This window comes from Drosophila obscura, unplaced genomic scaffold (assembly GCF_018151105.1).
Source record: "Drosophila obscura isolate BZ-5 IFL unplaced genomic scaffold, ASM1815110v1 contig_4, whole genome shotgun sequence".
NCBI lineage: Eukaryota > Metazoa > Arthropoda > Insecta > Diptera > Drosophilidae > Drosophila > Drosophila obscura.
This window is the reverse complement of record NW_024542828.1, coordinates 5,781,345-5,799,926: the sequence shown is the minus strand read 5'-3', so window position 1 is coordinate 5,799,926 and position 18,582 is coordinate 5,781,345. Positions and strand designations below refer to the sequence as shown.

Sequence of the window (18,582 nt, the reverse complement as noted above, 5' to 3'; positions counted from 1 at the left end):
ACTAGAAATAAAAAATAAAAAAAAACAACATATTTGAAATTTGCAACAAAAATCGCTTCGCATTTTACTAAAAGTGTTTGCGTTTTGATCCATTAAAAATGGTGCAGTTTGCGTTCTTCGCAAATGATTCCATTAAAATATTTGTTTTTGTTTAACAGCATTTCTATGAACTATTATTTTCTATTAACGCTTCCGGCTCGGCTCTGTGGCTCTCTCTTGCTTCGCTCTTTGTGGGGCTCATAAGTAGATTTTATACATTCACATATATCGTTAGGTATACAATACATACATATATAGTATTTATAAAAATTATTGTACTTCGCTGCTTACAACAAACTATTTTACAATTTTACAAGAAACATAAATGTGTTTTTTGCTCACTAGAAATGTGTGTGTGTGTGTGTGTGTGTGTGTGAGTGTGTGTGGTATGCGCTAAGGAAGGAATCAATACAATAATTAATAATCAATATCAATAAGAAACTAATAACAATTATAATAATTGGTAGCTTTAATTTAGTTTTATGTTTTGTAAGCATTTGACTATATCGCACACTTTGGAACATTGCTTGGAGTTGAGTATGTATGTATAAATAATAATTGGTAATGGTTTATAATCAAGAATTAGAGCTAACTAATTATGCATTATGCAGATATAAAGATATGCCATTTGGTGAGACAAACTACTCGTAATTTAATGGACTGTTTTTTTTTTGCTTGTGGTTTCGCTTTCTCCTACGTATTGTATGTCTATGGTTGTTCCATGTTGTTCCCTGGGTTATTGGATATCAATTATGTGTGCACTACAGTCCGTGTTTTGGCTATACTAGTAGAATCGTCAGAGTCTATTTATAAACAAAACAAAACAAAAAAAGGAAAACAACTCCCATCTTGAAGGTAGTTTTGTCTTTTGGTGTTTTCGCTCGCTTCTCCACAATTCATTTCATTTAACTTTCAAAACGTTTTTAAGTAACTTTTTAGTTGTCATGTATTTGCATTTCCAGTTCGACATCCGAGAGATTTATTTGGCGCATCGAATTGATGAACATATAGCGCGATGTGTAGATATATAGCCAGCGGAACCATTTCATCTGTGAGTGATGCTCCAGCATGGCACTCCGCACAACCGCTGCCTCTTTCCAACTGAGTATACACCTGTGCAACAACAACAAAAATAAATGATTAAACCGTGTACTATATGCATATATATGACCACATTTATCATACCAATGCGTTGACATGAAGCATGTGCATAGCAAATCGAAGATGGATAGGTATTTTCTCACCAAATTGATCGAGTCCAAGGTATAGAACTTGCAATCTGCATTTGGTATGGGATACACATAAAAAATGTCATTATATAAAATTTATATATATGTATATATAATTAAGGGCTATAAATAGATGGGCTATAGAATTAGCATAGCAATTAACATGCCCCTTCTATTGTTTTGAATGCCCGTCGCGTGACTCACTCTCTCGCGCGCTTACCTTTGGGCAATAGGTTGGCCAAACAGAGTGACGCCGCCGCATAGTAGACAGCACAGTGATTGGGATGCGAGCTGACGCCATCGCGATCGAATGTGAATATCGCCTGTATGTCGAGACTCTCGACGGTATGGAGTATCAGGCTCGCTACCGCATCCGGCCGCCATTCGACATTGGGATCGTCCGGCAAGTTGGTGGCATTCATCAGCACAATGTTCGACTCGGGAATGCCCAATTTTATGCAGGCCCGCCACAGTTCCTCCCGCCTCAGCTTCGCCTGTTGCTCGTAGTTGCCTGTTGTTGTTGTTGTACAGCAATTGTAATATTGATTAAGATGGCTCATAAATCTCTTGGCTACTCTTTTGGCCTATTGCGCTCGCAAAAAGCGCAAAACTATGCTCACCATTGGACAGGCACAATATGTACACCTGGCAGTTGTCGCGTTGCGTCAGCGAGTAGATCAATGGGCCAAAGAACATGCACTCGTCATCCGGATGGGCGGTGACCAGTAGCACCCGATCCATTTGCGCCGACTTGGGCAGGTGAACGCTACGCAAACGCAGGCCAGACTGCAGCATCTGCTTCAGACTGCCCGCCTCCCGATCCCGGTCCCTCTCCCTGTCACGATTCGCTCCATGGCTGCCAGCGCCAAGGCGATTGTTGTTGGTCGTCGTTGACGGGGTGGAGAGCCAGAAGGTGAGCTTGTATAGGCCAAGGCATACTAGCAAGTATACCACACATGCAATCACTATGTGCTCCAGCGCTTCGGCAGATGTGGACTTGATGCGGCAGTAGATGGCTTGCGGAGTGAGCTGCTGCAGCTGCAATTGCCTCCAGGGAGACGATATTGAATCGAAGTTGCTTCTGATTTCGGCCAAGTATTCGCTCAACCAATTAAATCTCATTTCTCATTGGTGCGAAGGTTTTTGGCAAAAATTATTCACCAAAAATGGACATACAATGAACCCAAGCGAAAACGAGCGACGAAAAAGGCGGTGCCGTTAAATAAAACTATTACACTAGGATGGAGGCTGCTTAATTTGTAGTTTAATACTTGAAATGAATTTGGTTTTGTCCCCGCGCGGCGATTATATGGCTTATCTCTGCATTTTATTATTTTCTACGTGCGAACAGGGGGCAGCAACTAGGGATGGCCTGCTTCGGGAATGCGTGGCATGTGCGTGACTCACGAAGTTTTGTACAATTTATAAAACACTTAACGGAGGCTGGTCAGGTGCCTTGTGCATATATTTGGGTGAAGCTAACAAATTAGCACTTGAATAAACGAGAAAACTGTTCCAGTTAATTCATTATTCACTTGCAAGTCGCTCCGCGTGACTCCACATTGTGTCATATCTAGCAGTCAGCTGTTTGGCCAGAACCACACAATGGGGGTACTCCGGTAAGCAGTTTAGATATGTAACTCACAGAGTCGCGTGGTAAGGTCATTCAAAGTTATATTAAACCTGCTGTGGGTGTATATATATTTACAGGCTATTGACTGTGACATTTTGTGGCAAGTTTACTTCATCTAACAGTGTATTATCGAACAGTTTCAAGGCAACTTAAATCTTCGAAAAACCTCCTACAAGAATACCTTTGCTGCGGCCGTGTTCCCATTTCAAAAATACCATAAAAATACCAAAGGTTCGCTCGGTTACCCCCCTCACCACTTCTCTATGCATGCTGTAGATGGTTTTTTTTTTAATTTTGAATCAAAATTATTTAATTTCCATGAAGTTAAACGTATACTTAGGGTTCCATTGAGTGACTTTTAAACATAGCCATTATCCGGCCGCAATGCAATAACCAAAACAGTGGGAAACACTCGACAGAAGAGAAACCAGCAACAACAATAGCGTGTGTGTGCGGCAAATTCTAAGCAAATTATTTCAAGGCGGTCAAAAGCGTGTGGCGGCGTGCGAGGTGGTGCATGTAGCACGTTGTAATTAGGTTAACACAGCAGCAGCAGCATAATAGTGAGTGAAATAATTAGAAGGCTATCATGGCGCATCAGGGCATGGATACGGCCTTGTTCGAGCGTAGATTGCGCCCAATCTATGGTGAGTGCAAGATTAATTTATTATAAATAATTAATAATAACACACACAATCCCTTCCCACTCGTAGACAATCTGGAGGTGGGTAACAACCGCAAGGCACTGCAGGAATCGGAGAAGCTGCTACGCAAGCATCCCAGTATGCTCTGTGCACGTGCTCTGAAGGGCCTGGCACTGCTCCGGCTGGGACGATACGAAGAGAGCCACGGCTGTCTACAGGCAGTGGCCGAAGAGAAACCCACGGACGATTCAACGCTCCAAGTTCTCTCGTTCTGCTACCGCGAAATGGAGCAATGTACGTACATATAGCATTTTTCTGCTGTTGGATGGATGTGCGGGGATTATCCGGCGGACAACAGAATGCTCATTAATCCCGAAACTGGGTCAAATTAGACTTAGGTTTATTTGTTTAGGGTGTCAGAATATCCAGAGATTTCCATATCTAAAGATAACTTTCATTCAAAGACTCGCCGTTTGAATGCTCTGAACGCAAAATTTCCTGTGTACATCCGCCGCCGGTGCTCTCCCAGTTCCAACGTCCCAACAGAAACGCACACAAAAAGTGCTCACAAATCATATTTTTACACATTTCTTGGCACGCGTCCGGCTAATTAAAATCGCCTTCGTTTAGTCTGTAGTCTGACGATGACGACAAAAGAATGTGTGTGTGCCAACAACGTTCTGTGCTGTACATAGCATATGTACCTGTGCGTGGCTAATTATATTTCCCTCCTCATTGCAGTGAACAAAATTGTGGAGCTGTACCAGCATGCGGTGAAGAAGAATCCTGGCAACGAGGAGCTGCTGGCCCATCTCTTCATCTCGTATGTGCGCGTCGAGGACTACAAGGCCCAGCAGGCGGTGGCCCTGCAGCTGTACAAGGCCCAGCCAAAGAATGCCTATTACTTTTGGTCCGTGATCAGTGTGGTGTTCCAGGGCATACGTGGCCCCGAATCGGCAGTGCCAGAGAAGAGCAAAATCTATCTGGGTCTGGCACAGCGCATGGTCGAGAAGCACATTAGGGAGGGCAAACTGGAGTCGGAGCAGGAGGCCTTTCTCTATCTGCACATCCTGAAGCTGCAGAAGAAGTTCCAGGAGGCCTGGGAATTCCTCACGGGCGAACTGTGTGCCAAACTCTATCCGGGTGCTCCGGTTAGCATGAAATTTGAACTGCTCAAAGTGCTGGGCAACTGGCGGGAGCTGAATGAGCTGTTGCAACAGCTACTGGATGCAGAGTGAGATATACCCTTATACCCTTCAATTTGGAGAGTTCTTCAATTATCTGTGCTCTTTTCTAGTCGCGATCGTTGGGACTACTACAAGGAGTACATTCAAAGCTGTTTCGAGATACTTAAACTTCCAATTACAGAGGGCGAGATCGAAGAGAAAAAGTTCTCTCTGTCCGCCTGCCAGCAGTTTCTTCAGGGCATTATTGACTCCTCGGAGCGGAAGAGGCGTGGCCCATATCTGGCCCGTCTGGAGCTGCATCAGCGTATGCGTGCCCATCAGCTGCCAGCTGAGGAGCTCATCGGGAACTTTGACGAGCTGGTCGTCGAGTACTTCTCCCTGTTTGCCGACAAATCCTGCTGTACCCATGATATTGCACTGTTTTTGCCATCGGTTAGTATGAAACAGCGCCAGGCGCTGGCCAACAAACTGCTGCTGGAGAGTGGCGTCAGCTCCACATCATTGCCGATGAATGTAAGTCCATATATGAACCCCATATCGAAGCTCAATCCTTACACGATTCAATCTTTGCAGAAGGAACAAATGCAGAAGCACATTTGTGCCTTACAAATATCAAGGATGTGTGGTGCCCACATCGATCTGCCCACTGACCATCTGCTGGCCTTCTACACGGCCCTGAAGCTGCACTATGAGCATGGCAGGAGCACATTTGGCAACCAGCTGCTATCCACCGAGATGGGACCATCGGATCCGTACGCTCTGCTGGCGGCGAATGTGATGTATGACATCAGTTTACGGGAGAACAAGTCGGATTACCTCTTCGAGGCGTTGTGCCTGCTGCAATATGTGCTGCGGAACAGCACCAGCAATTTCCACGTGAAGCTTTTGAGCCTGAAGATCTATCACATGTTTGGCTGCCTGGTGGGGGCACAGGAGATGTACGATTATTTGGACATTAAGCAGATCCAACTGGACTCGATGGGCTATGTGCACTGCCAGCTGCTGCCGTTGTGCGGACGCTTCTCGGGCGCCAGAAATTGCTATGATGCCACACTGAAGTTCTTCACCAACAGCTACAAGGAGCGATTGGAGTACATTGCGCTGACCTATCGCTTTTGCACATTCTCAAAGATGGAGGAGTTCCTGAACTTCAAGGAGCGACTGACCAACAGTCTGCAGTATGTGACGTGCTCGTTGGAGGCACAGATCTGCGATCTGGTTAGCTGCTATGGCAATGTCCATCAGAATCTGTCCGCCTATACGGCGATGAGCATTGAGCCGGCCGAGGATCGCATTGCCTGGCACGAGTTGAGCGACAATCGCGATTTGGACGCCATCATTCGTTGGGATCCATTGCATCAGGTGGATGCGGCTGCCGAGCGCAAGGATTCGTTTGACCAGGAGTTGGAAGTGTTGCAGCTTCGCTCGCTGATGCTCCGTTTGTATGCCACATTTATCGACCTGTATCATCCGCCGCCCAGCTCTAAGCCGTCTCTGAGCGATGATTCCAAGGAGGAGACACCCGCGCCGGAAAGTGCCACCGCGACCCTGGAGCTGTTGCGTGATTCCTGGACGGGACTGTATCAGCGTTTGAGGCTGATGAACTACAAACCGTTGCCGCAACAATTTCTAGTCAATTTGCTGCCCACGCGGCTGCATTTGCTGCTCGAGCTGCCGTACGAGCGTTTCTTTGACGATCTGGCTCAGCTGGTGCTCGACCTGCACAGCGGGGCGGCATCATTGTCGGCGCATTGCAAGCAGGTGGGCGACAATGTGATTGCCATCATGGAGCTGTGTGTGCAGACAATCACCGAGAGCAACGATTGGAATGGCAAGGATGGTCTGTGGAAGCGACGACAACAGCAGCAGAAAGTTGCTGCCAGTCTGGAGGTGATTTCGCTTTAACAGAAAACTAAATCTAAATTTGACTTGAATTTTTTTCCTGTCTATCCCCCCCTAAGATGCTCTCACTGTATGCCTTCCTGCTGTCCGTGCTGAACGACAAGCTGCAGGTCAGCTCAAAGACCAAGATCAAGAAGAAGCAAGGTGACAACAAAACTCTGGACACACCGCAGCCCGTCAGCGAGAAGGAGCGCAGCCAGATGGTGCAAGAGCTGATGCGGCAGCTCAAACATAAACTAGAGGCCTGTGATGCAGCCATAAGTGAGTGATTGCAACATAACCGAACTCAAACTCAACTAATATTCCCCCATTCGTACTTTTCAGGGACCTGGAAAGCGCCGGTACTGCCACGTGATCTAAGCTCCTTTATGGCGGACATGTCGCTAAAGCCCGAGGTGGAGGCGACGCTAATTGGCGATGTTTCGGCCACATTCAAGGACTCGCACGAGCTAATGGTCACCGAACTGCGGAATCTGCTGAAAGACAAAATTCGCATGTTGGCCAAGTAGATGGGGCCCGGCACGGCCCCCCATCCCTTTGCTGTGCAAAGGAACCCAAGCCCAGCCCACAGCCGCCCACAATCATGATCCAAGTTCATAGTTTGTTATTTAATTTTGTTAAAATATAAAAAAAACACACACCGACTTCTCTTCTCCCCCCACTTCCTCTACAACAAATTTATCTCGAAAACAAAAGTCAAGTGTCTGCAGCCCATCGCACCCCGCAATCAATTTTCAGCATTTTCTCTTGTACAACAAATAAAAAGTTGTAGAAATTTGTAAGACAAGAAAGGATTAAAACCCTGCCCCGACCCCATGTGTACCGCTTGCGTGTAAGTTAAATAAATGAAAAGAAATTGTAAAAATATAAACAAATTTCGTGGGTATTTTTCACAAAGCAAGTTATGGATATACGAGGCCAAAGTACTTATAAATCTTAAGCGTAGTTGAGCAAAATTTGCTTAGCCAATCGCCGTGGTACTCCCTTGTTTGAGCGAGTTCAAATAGTCGGCAGTTCGTGGATCATTTTGATGCTGTTGCGTTTGCAGATGAGCCACCAGATTGTGATTCCTTGCAAAGCTTTTGCCACAGAGTCGACAGCTAGACAAAAAGAGAGAGAGAGAGAGTAAAGCTTATAGCATGGAGTGCAAGCCTGAATGATGCTATCTGCACTTACCTGTGCGGCTTTTCGCCTGTGTGCGTCTTGTAGTGAACCTTTAGGACGCTGGCATAGGTGAAGGTCTTGCCGCAAGTCTCACAGACATAGGGACGCTCATTGCGATGTGTACTAAAGAGAACGCAAGAATCTCAGCAAAGATTTGGATTGCAAAGTTGCAGATTAACAAACCGTTCGTGCTTGACCATGGAGGTGCGATCCGCAAAACGTCGCTGGCAACAAGGACAGCCGTATGGTCGTGCTCCCGTGTGCTTGCGTATGTGTCGCATTAGTTGGTAATTGACGTGAAAGGACATGCGACAGATTCTAATGGGATAAAGCCAATTAATGGGCTGTTTAAAGGGGGGTAATGGGATGCACTTACTCGCACTCGTAGGGCCGCTCGTTGCGATGTCGTCGCATGTGCGTGGCCAGTGTGCTCTTGCGGGGATAGCTATTGCCACACATATCACAGACATAGACTTTATCAGCAGTGGCTGGGACTGGCTGTGGGGCTGGTAGCACCGTCTCCACGGATAGGACAATGGCCGTATCCTCGACTTCTTTGGTGGGTTGTTGTTCCTCCTCCTCGATTAGATCATCCGTAGACCACATGCCCTCTTCCAGCACCTCAACCTCTAATTGTTCGTATTGTTCCGTCTCTGCGGCATGTCGGGGCGATGCTGGTGATATGGCCTCAGGCTCCACCGCCACCACACTCTTGCAGACATAATCTCGTAGAAAGTCGTTTGAACGTTGACAAATCTGTCGGAATTTGTGGGCCAAGGTGAGAAAGGCTCTGCACCTGAGACAAATTCTGGTGGGCAGATCATCGGTGCGTTTTATCTGACCAAAAATGGAGATTTTAATTCATTCAGCTTACAAAACAAAGCGAAAGAGGTCTTCCATACTTGTATGCCACTGAAACTTTCAATTTTCTCGCAGAGTAAAATGCCCCCACGGTCTTTTTCCTTGTCTGGCTCATATATAGAGACCATGTGTGCGTCTCCATCCTGCAGGCAGGTTCGGCACACGGAAACCATGTCCAGCACAAGCTCCGAGGTAGACATAACCAGCACAAAATCCGCCAAACCCAATTTAACGATCAAATCAAAATAGAACGCTGCTTCTGCTTTGTTTACCCATTCGCCACGAAACCATGCTGCAACTATATAAGGTGGGCTGCTCTCATCGCGACATCTGCTCTCTTTTAAGGACGATATGTTCGCTGTATACAACAACAGCCAAAGAGTGCTATCTCTTTCTTGCGCTTATATTTCTGAGAGCTGAGAGAGAGAGAGAGAGTCCTCAACCCAGCTGATTAGACCACCTTATTATACTTGCATCATGGGCCAAACAATTCGATTTGTTATGGCCGCCCAGTAATTAAGTTCAACTGTAGCCGGAATAAGCCAAGGATCTACATAGAAATGGACAAATTAGATTCGCGTTGTCGCATTTGTCTTGTGGATGACGAGGAGGAGTCTCTCATAGCCACAGGCGTGGATTTTTGCGAACAAATCAAATGCTTCACGGGCATTCAGGTTGGCAGGCAACTCGATTGAGCGTTGGATTTCTCTCTAATATATTCATTTTAGTTAAGCGAAGGCCCCAACTGGCCAAAGAAAATATGCATTGGCTGCGCATTACTCATTCGAGCGGCTCGCAAGCTGCGCCTCCTCTGCCAGGAGTCTGAGAAAGAGTTCCGGCAGGAAGCAAAAAAGTATGATGTACCCAGTAAGTGCAGGGAGGAGAACTCGATTGATAGCGACACCGAAATGGAGCCTGAGTATCTGGACAACTATGAGGCGTCCCACGGATCGCCTAAGAGCACCACAGACAGTCATTGCAGTGTGGAAATTAGCATTAAACTTGATTCGCCCGCCTTATCTGCTCCAGGGGAACTGGAACCGCCGTCTACGTTTGCCCCAGTGGAACAGGAATCTCCGTCTGCTATTGGTCCAGTGAAACGGAAACCTCCATCTGCTGTTTCTCCCATGAAACGGAAACCTCAGTCTACAGCTATGCTGTCCCTCAGTCCCGTTGGCACTCCCACTCCCGAAACAGAGTCAAAATCTAGCAAAAATAAACGATTTGCCTGCCACATTTGCCCAAATACCTACAAGGAGAAGGCCAAGCTGACGGTTCACATGCTGGTTCACAATAAGTTGAAGCGCCACGAATGCGAGTAAGCCACAATCAAAATGATATGCATTGTAGTTGATTCTCTTACGACATGATTTCCTACAGGATCTGCCACAAGCGCTTTAATCAGACAACGCCGCTAAAGCGACACATGAACACGCACACGGGTCTGCGTCCCTATAAATGTGATTTCTGTGATTCGAGCTTTGCTGATCCCTCTACACGGATCAAGCATCAGCGGTGAGACTATGACTTATTCTGATTTCGAACAAAATCTTAGCCTGGAGTGTATTTCCGTCTGTCTTGCAGCATCCACACCAATGAAAGGCCATACAAGTGTACATTTTGTAGCAGGGAATTCGCGTACTCCAATGTGCTCAGTGCGCACCTCAAAACGCATACCAATGAGAAGCCCTATAAATGTCAGCACTGCAAGCGTACGTTCATCCAAGTGCATCACAAGAATGCGCACGAAAAGTCACATCGGATGAAGGACATGGATACCGTTACAGTGATTGAAGTGGAGGAGGAGTAATTGTGTGCACATTGTATGAGTATTTCAGAGCAGCGTTTATAGTACAACAAACAATTTACATACATAGATTTCTTTCAAGATAGATTCATCTATCGATCCATTCGATAGGTGAGCAAGTACACAATCTACGAATATTTACACTAGTTATGTAGCCGAAGATACATTTCATAATTGTTACTTTTGCTAGTCAGATTATAATAGGTTGACTCTTACTTTAAACTTAAGATGAAACAAGTTACAGGCCTGTGTAAATCTATAAAACTGCGCAACTAAAAAACTTCTAAACCACAAAGTAAATGAAAAAAACGCAGGCATTATTTTCTATACTCCTTCGCTTGGTTTCCTTCAGACATGAGGCATTTTTTGGTTGCTGTAAAACTATGACTAACTGAGAAACTCTGGAATTTCATCTTTAATGCCATGTGCATCGTCAGCAATGCTCGCGTCTAGAGACTTCCAGGGACCGCCGCGCTTCTCGTGCGTCACACGATGCAGACGCATTTTGTAGGCCTTGACGAAACCCTTGCCACACAGATCGCAGCTGCAAAAGGGGCAAAACCAATGAAAAGAGTCATAAGCATGGGCATGGATCTGAGGACTACTTACACATGTGGCTTCTCGCCTGTGTGGATCATCTTGTGAAACTTTAAATTATCCGAATAAGTAAAAGTTCTAGAGCAGACATCGCACTCATAGGGACGCTCCTTGGTATGAATTCTGCCATACGAGAAATATTTATTTAATTTTATGCAGCAGATAAATATTATATTTGTTTACCTGTGATGTTTGGTCTTGGTGGAACGATCGGCAAAGGCAGCTGGACAGTAATTGCATTTGTATGGCCGATTCCCTGTATGCGTATTCATGTGCCTCACTAGCTGTTGATTCTGCACAAAGCCGCGTCCACAAATTCTGCAAGCACACGATAATAATAATAATTTATTTACCAAGCAGCTGGGGGAAACATACTCGCATTCGTGTGGCTTGATGCCACTGTGGAACTTCATATGCTCGGTGAGACGCGCCTGCGTCGGATAGGTATTCCCGCATACATCACAAATGTACGTGCTGAGCTTGTCCCGTGGCTTGCGTCCCAGCTTTTTCTCAAAGTGTGCGCCATCCAAGGCAATTATTCCGAGTTTTCCCGTTCGTTTAACCCGTGGCGGTCGCGATCGAATCATTGTCTTGGGCTTCTCGTCACTGGCTTCGTCCGAGCTGAGTATATCAACGGCCAAATCATCGTCCGGCGCTTCGACCGGATATTCGATGCGGGAATGGTTTCCTGCCGGCTCGTCTGTGCTATGCTGGGGTGTGGATTCGTTGGTCAGGAGTTCATATTCCTCGTATTCCGTATACATTTCCGCATCCTCGATCACAGTTTGAGTGTCTTCGTAGACCACGGTGGTCTCCGTTTCGTCCTCGCCAGTGGCATCGTATACAATTGCATCAAGGCCCTCGCCATCGCCATCTCCCCCGGTGTCGTCTTCATGCGGCGTAACTATAAAGTTGACAGTCTCTTCCTGGGGCTCCTCCTCATCCTCTAGCTTGACATTGCTCATGTCCAGCTGATCTGTGTGTTCCTCCCATATCTTGACGATATTCTCTGCAGTAAAGTCCTCGCCACTGGACGCACTCTCTTCGCCGCCGCCGCGCGTGTTGTTCCCACCCCTGGCCAGCATGTCCGAGATGTGCTGGTGCGATCTTTGGCAGGTCTGTCGGAACTTGTAGGCCAGGCGCAGGCAGCGCGCACATTTGCTGCACATCTTGTCCGGGAAATTGTCATCGGCACTGACCTACGTTTTATGGATATATATTGTTGCTATAATCTTGGCATTTACGGAATGACCGTTTGCTCTACTACTTACTGGAATCCCTGCGCAGATGTGGAGCATCTGGTCGAGACGTGTGTTGGCATTTTGGCTGAATATATCCTGGAGCAGGTCCTCGCTGTCGCCCTGGTTGTTCAGGCACACGCGGCAAACAATCCACCCTTCATTCGACTCCATTTTCATGGTTTTCCGGGAGAACAGAACAGAATCAAAGCGTTTTTGTAATTGTAAATTGTAAAAGGTTCAACAGCTGGAGGCGGAGGCAAGCGTCGCCCAGCGAAATGCATTAAATACTAAATTGGTGTATTCGGTATTTTTGTAAACCAAATATACTGGAAATATATTCTTAATAACAATCTTAACTTAAACTGTTTTGTTTAATTACAATATGATTTTTTAATTTTGCTTGAATTTTTGGCCACATAATCGAATTTTTTGGCCACATAATTGAATTTTAATTGGATTCAATAAAAACAAACGATGGAAAGTACCGTATATACGAATATACCAAAAAAAGTATTTTTTCACACTCCCGCGGGCGTCATTTTTCTTTTTAGCGTCGTATTCTTGTGTTGTGTGGTACAAGGTATATAGGTAGCACAAGATAACTTGTTTATTTTATTGATTTTAAAACAATTGGACAAAATGCGCGACACAGAACCAATGGCTGTTGCACCGCGACAAAACTGGATTGTGTGCCGGCTGTGCCTGACGCAGCCCAAGGAGCCCATGTCCAGCATTTTCAGCGATGATGCGACGAAGGATGTGACAAACATGATCAAGAAATGTGGCGGTGTGCCAGTACGTATTTCTCGACTTTATTCCATTCCAGTCATCAATAAAGAGCACTCCAATTTGCAGATCAAGAAGTTCGATCACTTTCCGGATAAAATATGCACCAGATGCCTCAAGGTGCTGCACATCTCGTACAGATTTCGCCAGACCTGCCAGACGGCGTACAAGCACCTCCAAAAGTTTGTGGGCCCCATCGAGGTGGAGCTAAAGACGGACGACGATTCGCAAAATGCAGCGCTAGAAGCTCCAGTGGCCGAAGAGGAGGATGAGGAGGTGGTCGAGGGCCACTATGAGCAAATCGAAGAAAATATGCCAACCACCAATGAGCTGGTCGAGGCGCAAGCCTTTGCCGACGACATGGAGGAGGGCATTTTGGTGGAGCTCGAGAAGGAGGAGAGCGTGCACGTGAAGAGCGAGCAGGTCGAGGAGGACGGCATTATTGAGGAGCTATACGATGTCTACGATTCCTACGACGGCGAGGGCGACATTGTCACAGAAGGCATCTACGAACAGGAACAGGAGCAGGAGATGGTCGAGCATTCGCTGTCTGGCCTCTCGGCGGACATTGAGTATCTGGAGCATGTCGAGCAGGAGCAGGAACAAGAACAGGATCAGGATCAACTGACGGAGAGCGCCAACGAAGACGAGGTGGAAGATACAAACTCAGCCGAAGAGGAATTCCTGCCCAGTAAACCACTGCGTGGGCTAGCACCCAAACGACGTGTCAACACCCGCGCCAAGGCAGCCACAGCAACGATCACTTCACCAGCCACCTCCAGGGTGAGTGTTCGTGGCAATCCGTTGAAGATAAAACGTGGCAACAACGACACAGTCACCATGGGCGAGGCGACCATCACAATTGGCGATGCTCTGGTGCGCAAACATGGCATCAAAACGAAGGGTGGCCACAAAATCCTCATCGGCGACAAGAAGGAGTTCAAGTACATCTGCGACATTTGCGGCAATATGTATCCCTCGCAGAGTCGCCTCACCGAGCACATTAAAGTCCATTCGGGTGTGAAGCCACACGAGTGCGAGTAAGTTGTTGTCTTTCCCGGAATTAGATGGGATTTAACATTTTAAATGGGATTTTGTTTTTTGTTTTTGCAGAATCTGCGGTCATTGCTTTGCCCAGGCCCAACAGCTGGCGCGTCACATGAATACGCATACAGGGAATCGGCCGTACAAGTGCAGCTATTGTCCGGCCGCCTTTGCAGATCTCTCCACGCGCAACAAGCATCACAGGTAAGTGGTGTGCAAGTCGCAAATCTACTAAGCTATAGCTCACATATTCAATTGATGTACCCTTAGAATCCACACCAATGAGCGTCCGTACGAGTGCGATGTGTGCCACAAGACATTCACCTATACAAACACGCTCAAGTTCCACAAGATGATACATACAGGCGAGAAGCCACACGTGTAAGTGGATGCACTCAGCTACATTCCATACTTGACATCTTTACCCTTTTTTCTGTTCCTCTGCAGCTGCGAGATTTGCGGCAAAGGCTTCCCGCAGGCATATAAACTGCGTAACCATCGTGTGGTGCATCAAAAACGTGGCTCCAACAGAGATACTGTCGCTAACCTGATGCCCTATGATACGGCCAACATTGTTGGCATCGAGATGTAGATGTTGATGGTGGGGGACATCTAATCAAAAGCTTGCAAGATTAAACATATAAAGTTGTAATTACAAATCTAAATATATTAAGAATCTTAAGTTTATCCTAATTATGCGGAAATAAATTAATTATAGCTGCGCAGATGGTCTTGGCATCGGTCTCATCCGGATAGAGCTGCAGCACTGCGTGCACCTGATGCGGCGGAAAGAGGCTGCTCAGGTGATAGCGCAGCAGGCGACGCTGCTCTTCGCGCGGCATCTGCGTGGCGTGCAGCTCCTCGTTGATGCGTGAATCAGAGGCGGACAGGTGCGAGAAATTGTGTGCGGGCAGTGGTAGGGCTAGTCCTTGGTCCGTCACTGGAGCGGACGGAGTACGCGTCAGATACTGATGATGGTGGAAGTTGGAGCTCTGCTGCTGTTGATGCTGCTGCTGCAGGGGAGCACTGTAGGTGGGCACTAGTAGACGATAGGCGGGCGGCGGTTGTTGGCGTTGCAGCTTCTTGTGGCGATTCAGTTGATTGTCTGTGGCCGTCTCAGAGACCTCCAGCTGGCTGGTAAAGGCCTGGCACAGCTGCTGCTGTGACACTTTCTCAATTGTGTTCGACTTGGTGCGGCCCAGAGGCTCTCGATTGATCAGCGAATTAATCTTGATATTGTTCCCGATATGGCCACTAGTCGGTGGCTGCCCTCCGTTGGTGTGCAGTGGCGCACTATGCGAAGCCTGGAGGGGCAGTCGTTGCAGCAATGGACACGTTTGCTGATGCCGGAACTTGCACTTCTGGCCGTAAGTGCACTTCTTTCCGTAGGGACACAGCTGCTGGGCATCGGCCATTTTCTGCTGCGTCTGCGAGTACAGAAACTGATCCAGCGTGGGGCCGGAACGCCCCAAGGGATCATCGGGCGGCATGAATATATCATTGACAAACGAATACATGAGCAAACGTTCTTGCACAACCTTTCGGTACTCATTGCTCTCTAAGATTAAGTCTCTATAGTTATCGTTGGACACCACAATGCCGTCCGTCTCTACGGCCAGCTTGAGTATGAACCGATCGTCGTAGCAGGAAACACGCTTTCCGTCGAGATGCCTCGAAGGCGTGAACACCAACACCCGCTCATGCTCCAGCTCATAGAGCAGCTCCTGGTCGCTGATATTGTTGTTGGCCATCTCCTTACGCCAATTGGGCACAAAGGCGGTGATGTCGCGGTGGCCCCGCTGCCGGAACCAGTCCACACAGATGCGTATGCCGCGGCAGGAGAAGATTAGGTTGTTGCCATGCGACAGGGCCACATTGCTGCCATCGATCACAATGTGTCGCAGTGATCCTCCGCCCGTGGATAGGGGGGCACTGGAACTGGTTATGGAATGATGTTGGCTGTTCGTTAGACTATTGCTGTTTGTGGCAGGTCGGGGGGCGTCTGCCGTCAGTTTGATAAGCTCCGCCAGCAACTCATTCTGCTTAGCCTCTGATCCCAGGCGGGTTAGTGCCGAGTGTATCGACTGATCACTGTATCCCAGCTTCTTGGCAAACTCCAAATTTTGTCGCTCTGTGGTGCTCAAGTCGTCATCGTCGCTACTTTCCTGTTGCTGCTGTTGTGGCTGCTGCGGTGGGGACAGGGGCAGCGACGATTGTTCTCGCTGTTGCTGCTGCTGTGGCTCAAGTGTTTGCTGTTCCTGCACTTCACAATTCATTTTGATGCGCATTTAGTTGACCAGCTAATGGCTCTCCTATAACTCCTTCCCTCACAAGTCTTAAAACCCAAAATTTAAGGTGTTTTTAGTTCCGTCTATTTACATTTACAGCAGTGTGACCAGTGTAACCGCGGAGCTATCGATAAAATATATTGTATGCACACCGAGCGTGAGCGCGTTGGCTACATAAATCAACGCCAGACCCAGCCACAGCACATGCAATTGGATTATGGGACAAAATCTTGCAAAACAATTCGTATTACCAATAAACAAAAGAAAAATTGCAAGCATATTGCGACCCTCATAAATATACCGAAATATACCTTCACATTTTAAAAATATACCGTAAATATACCAAGAAAAAACGATCTACATCTTACCGATATTTCTACATCTGTATCGGTAAATTTCACAGTGTTCGCTTTGCAGAACTGAAACGAACGGCGCGCAATTTAAACGATAAATAAAGCTCAATTTGCGTTTAAATAACATGCATAAAGATTTTTTTCTTTATTTAATAATGTTGTACATGAAGTATATCGTATTATATAGTATTAACAATCTTTGTTTTATCCCCGCTAATCTCAACATTTATATCGTAGAGTAGATCTCACTGTGTTTATTTTCAAAATAAAGTACACATCGCATTGGATTCGTTTGTGGTACGTTTGGTCCCTCTTTTCATGCCAAAAAAGAGTGAATTATCTACGAAATTTAATAGGTAATCAATCTATTTAGGTATAAGTGGTCACATCTATCTTGGTTATATAGATATCTATACGCTATATATATATGTATGCTTTGAAGTGCAATTGATTAAATGCAATATACAAAACTTTTTCAGCTACAATAAAGTAAATTTCATTAATTTTCGCTCGCTTCTTCCATTCTTATTTTATTTTGTTTTTTTTGGCAAAGTCATGTGGCAATTAGTGTGACAGACAGCCATACTAAAGAAAGGAAACTATAAAAATGGACGTAAAGTTTACTACGTGTATGTTGGCTTATATGTGGGGTGGGGGTATGCTTGTGTCGAAACCCCCGGAGCGGAGTCTGTCCAAAAGCTGCGAGTCATTCATTTTGCACGCAGCTTCCTCTACATTTCCCGTCAAAGGATAAGAAGGATGCATTTTGAGTGCCCGAAACCTTTCGTCACAACGACAAGTGCTACAAATTTTTTTTGCTTACGCGTGTTCTTTCCCAATCTTCTTTGCCACCGTTTTTATTATGACTATCTTCAAATTTATTATTGTGCTCTCGGAGCGTGTCTGGATTTTTATGTGGGGATTTCTCATGCTTAACGGGTAATTAGTAAAGTTTTTTGTTCATTCTTGTGGTACGTTGCCGTACTCTCGGAGTATCAAGTCCCGCCATTGTGTAGAGTTTTGTGGTCAAAGTTTTTAGTTTTTTTTTGTGGCCAAAAAGGAGCGTAAACTTATGCTCGAAGATGAGTAAATACTTTTGGGCAACAACTGGCGAAATCTAAACATTCTTAAGCAGAGCACCAAGTTCTTTAAATTATACTGATGCTCGTTGATGCTACTCAATTTTTAACTTTAATAAAATCCACAATAAACACAAATCCTAGTAATTTTCGTAACATAATCCGCTGTGTCTTAGACTCAAGTAGGATTTTGAAGTTAATTTTCCATTTCAATAGAACCTCTGCTCGTTTATTCATAAGTAATTCGTCTGGCTTTGTCATTAAGTACAGCCTGTGGCCTAGACTGCTGAATGTGAAACTGATGCTGTGCCCTGGTTGCCATTCAATTGATGAGCTCTCATCATGGCCCCTGGCAATTTGTCAAACGATAATTTCTGGTCCAACGAACTTTGTCATCTATCAGTTGTTTAATTTTTAAAAGCATTTCCCTCCACCCCACATCACCTAGTGCTGCTTGTTTGCTTTTTAGGCCTCTTGATGTCCCTCAAAAATAAAAAGGAAAACATACCGAAATGCTTCACACATCTGTGTGATGGAGGTTTCTAAGGTTGCCTAAGCTGATTAACATTAAGACTCTACCTACACACACACACACACCCACGCACAAAGTGCAGATGTGGATGCCACAATACATTTACGATACGTGTATTGATGTTAGACATTTTGGGGTTTTGTCAGGAGCCCAAAGACTTAGTGTTGGGTTTCTTTAAACGTTCGCATTTTGCTCT

The 18,582-nt window shown here is 46.1% G+C and overlaps 7 protein-coding genes across 8 annotated transcripts; 3 read left to right on the top strand and 4 right to left on the bottom strand.

Annotated features, from left to right (window-relative positions):
• Positions 1-38: 38 nt before the first annotated feature.
• On the bottom strand, positions 39-2,598 carry LOC111065758 (N-acetylglucosaminyl-phosphatidylinositol de-N-acetylase). Its single transcript, XM_022354145.2, has 4 exons — positions 1,889-2,598; positions 1,489-1,779; positions 1,225-1,318; positions 39-1,152 (listed from the first exon to the last, which is right to left on the bottom strand). Exons 1-4 carry the CDS (start codon positions 2,388-2,390, stop codon positions 975-977), a joined length of 1,065 nt encoding a protein of 354 aa, XP_022209837.1. The 5' UTR covers positions 2,391-2,598; the 3' UTR covers positions 39-974.
• Positions 2,599-3,135: 537 nt separating this feature from the next.
• Positions 3,136-7,399, top strand: LOC111065754 (phagocyte signaling-impaired protein). Of its 2 annotated transcripts, XM_022354139.2 has the most exons (7): positions 3,136-3,548; positions 3,615-3,839; positions 4,287-4,779; positions 4,843-5,245; positions 5,306-6,622; positions 6,694-6,895; positions 6,959-7,399. In XM_022354139.2, the coding sequence occupies exons 1-7, from the start codon at positions 3,491-3,493 to the stop codon at positions 7,141-7,143; spliced, it is 2,883 nt and encodes a 960-aa protein (XP_022209831.2). In that variant the 5' UTR covers positions 3,136-3,490; the 3' UTR covers positions 7,144-7,399. The 2 variants fall into 2 exon arrangements, with proteins under 2 accessions (XP_022209831.2, XP_022209832.2); XM_022354140.2 differs by lacking the exons at positions 3,136-3,548; positions 3,615-3,839 and adding an exon at positions 4,072-4,205.
• Positions 7,400-7,468: 69 nt separating this feature from the next.
• LOC111065760 (transcription factor Ouib) lies at positions 7,469-8,959 on the bottom strand. The gene is made up of 5 exons (XM_022354146.2): positions 8,701-8,959; positions 8,175-8,635; positions 7,982-8,116; positions 7,811-7,921; positions 7,469-7,734 (listed from the first exon to the last, which is right to left on the bottom strand). Exons 1-5 carry the CDS (start codon positions 8,857-8,859, stop codon positions 7,596-7,598), a joined length of 1,005 nt encoding a protein of 334 aa, XP_022209838.2. The 5' UTR covers positions 8,860-8,959; the 3' UTR covers positions 7,469-7,595.
• Positions 8,949-10,776, top strand: LOC111065803 (zinc finger protein 75A). The gene is made up of 5 exons (XM_022354225.2): positions 8,949-8,966; positions 9,115-9,333; positions 9,388-9,977; positions 10,040-10,174; positions 10,244-10,776. Exons 1-5 carry the CDS (start codon positions 8,949-8,951, stop codon positions 10,467-10,469), a joined length of 1,188 nt encoding a protein of 395 aa, XP_022209917.2. The 3' UTR covers positions 10,470-10,776.
• Positions 10,484-12,590, bottom strand: LOC111065802 (zinc finger protein OZF). Its single transcript, XM_022354224.2, has 5 exons — positions 12,335-12,590; positions 11,439-12,262; positions 11,247-11,381; positions 11,076-11,186; positions 10,484-11,010 (listed from the first exon to the last, which is right to left on the bottom strand). Exons 1-5 carry the CDS (start codon positions 12,479-12,481, stop codon positions 10,854-10,856), a joined length of 1,374 nt encoding a protein of 457 aa, XP_022209916.2. The 5' UTR covers positions 12,482-12,590; the 3' UTR covers positions 10,484-10,853.
• A 269-nt stretch (positions 12,591-12,859) lies between these two features.
• Positions 12,860-14,846, top strand: LOC111065801 (zinc finger protein 578). Its single transcript, XM_022354223.2, has 5 exons — positions 12,860-13,099; positions 13,160-14,130; positions 14,204-14,338; positions 14,405-14,515; positions 14,582-14,846. The coding sequence occupies exons 1-5, from the start codon at positions 12,944-12,946 to the stop codon at positions 14,724-14,726; spliced, it is 1,518 nt and encodes a 505-aa protein (XP_022209915.1). The 5' UTR covers positions 12,860-12,943; the 3' UTR covers positions 14,727-14,846.
• Positions 14,796-16,527, bottom strand: LOC111065800 (probable ribonuclease ZC3H12C). Its single transcript, XM_022354222.2, has one exon. The coding sequence runs from the start codon at positions 16,420-16,422 to the stop codon at positions 14,824-14,826; it is 1,599 nt and encodes a 532-aa protein (XP_022209914.2). The 5' UTR covers positions 16,423-16,527; the 3' UTR covers positions 14,796-14,823.
• Positions 16,528-18,582: the final 2,055 nt, after the last annotated feature.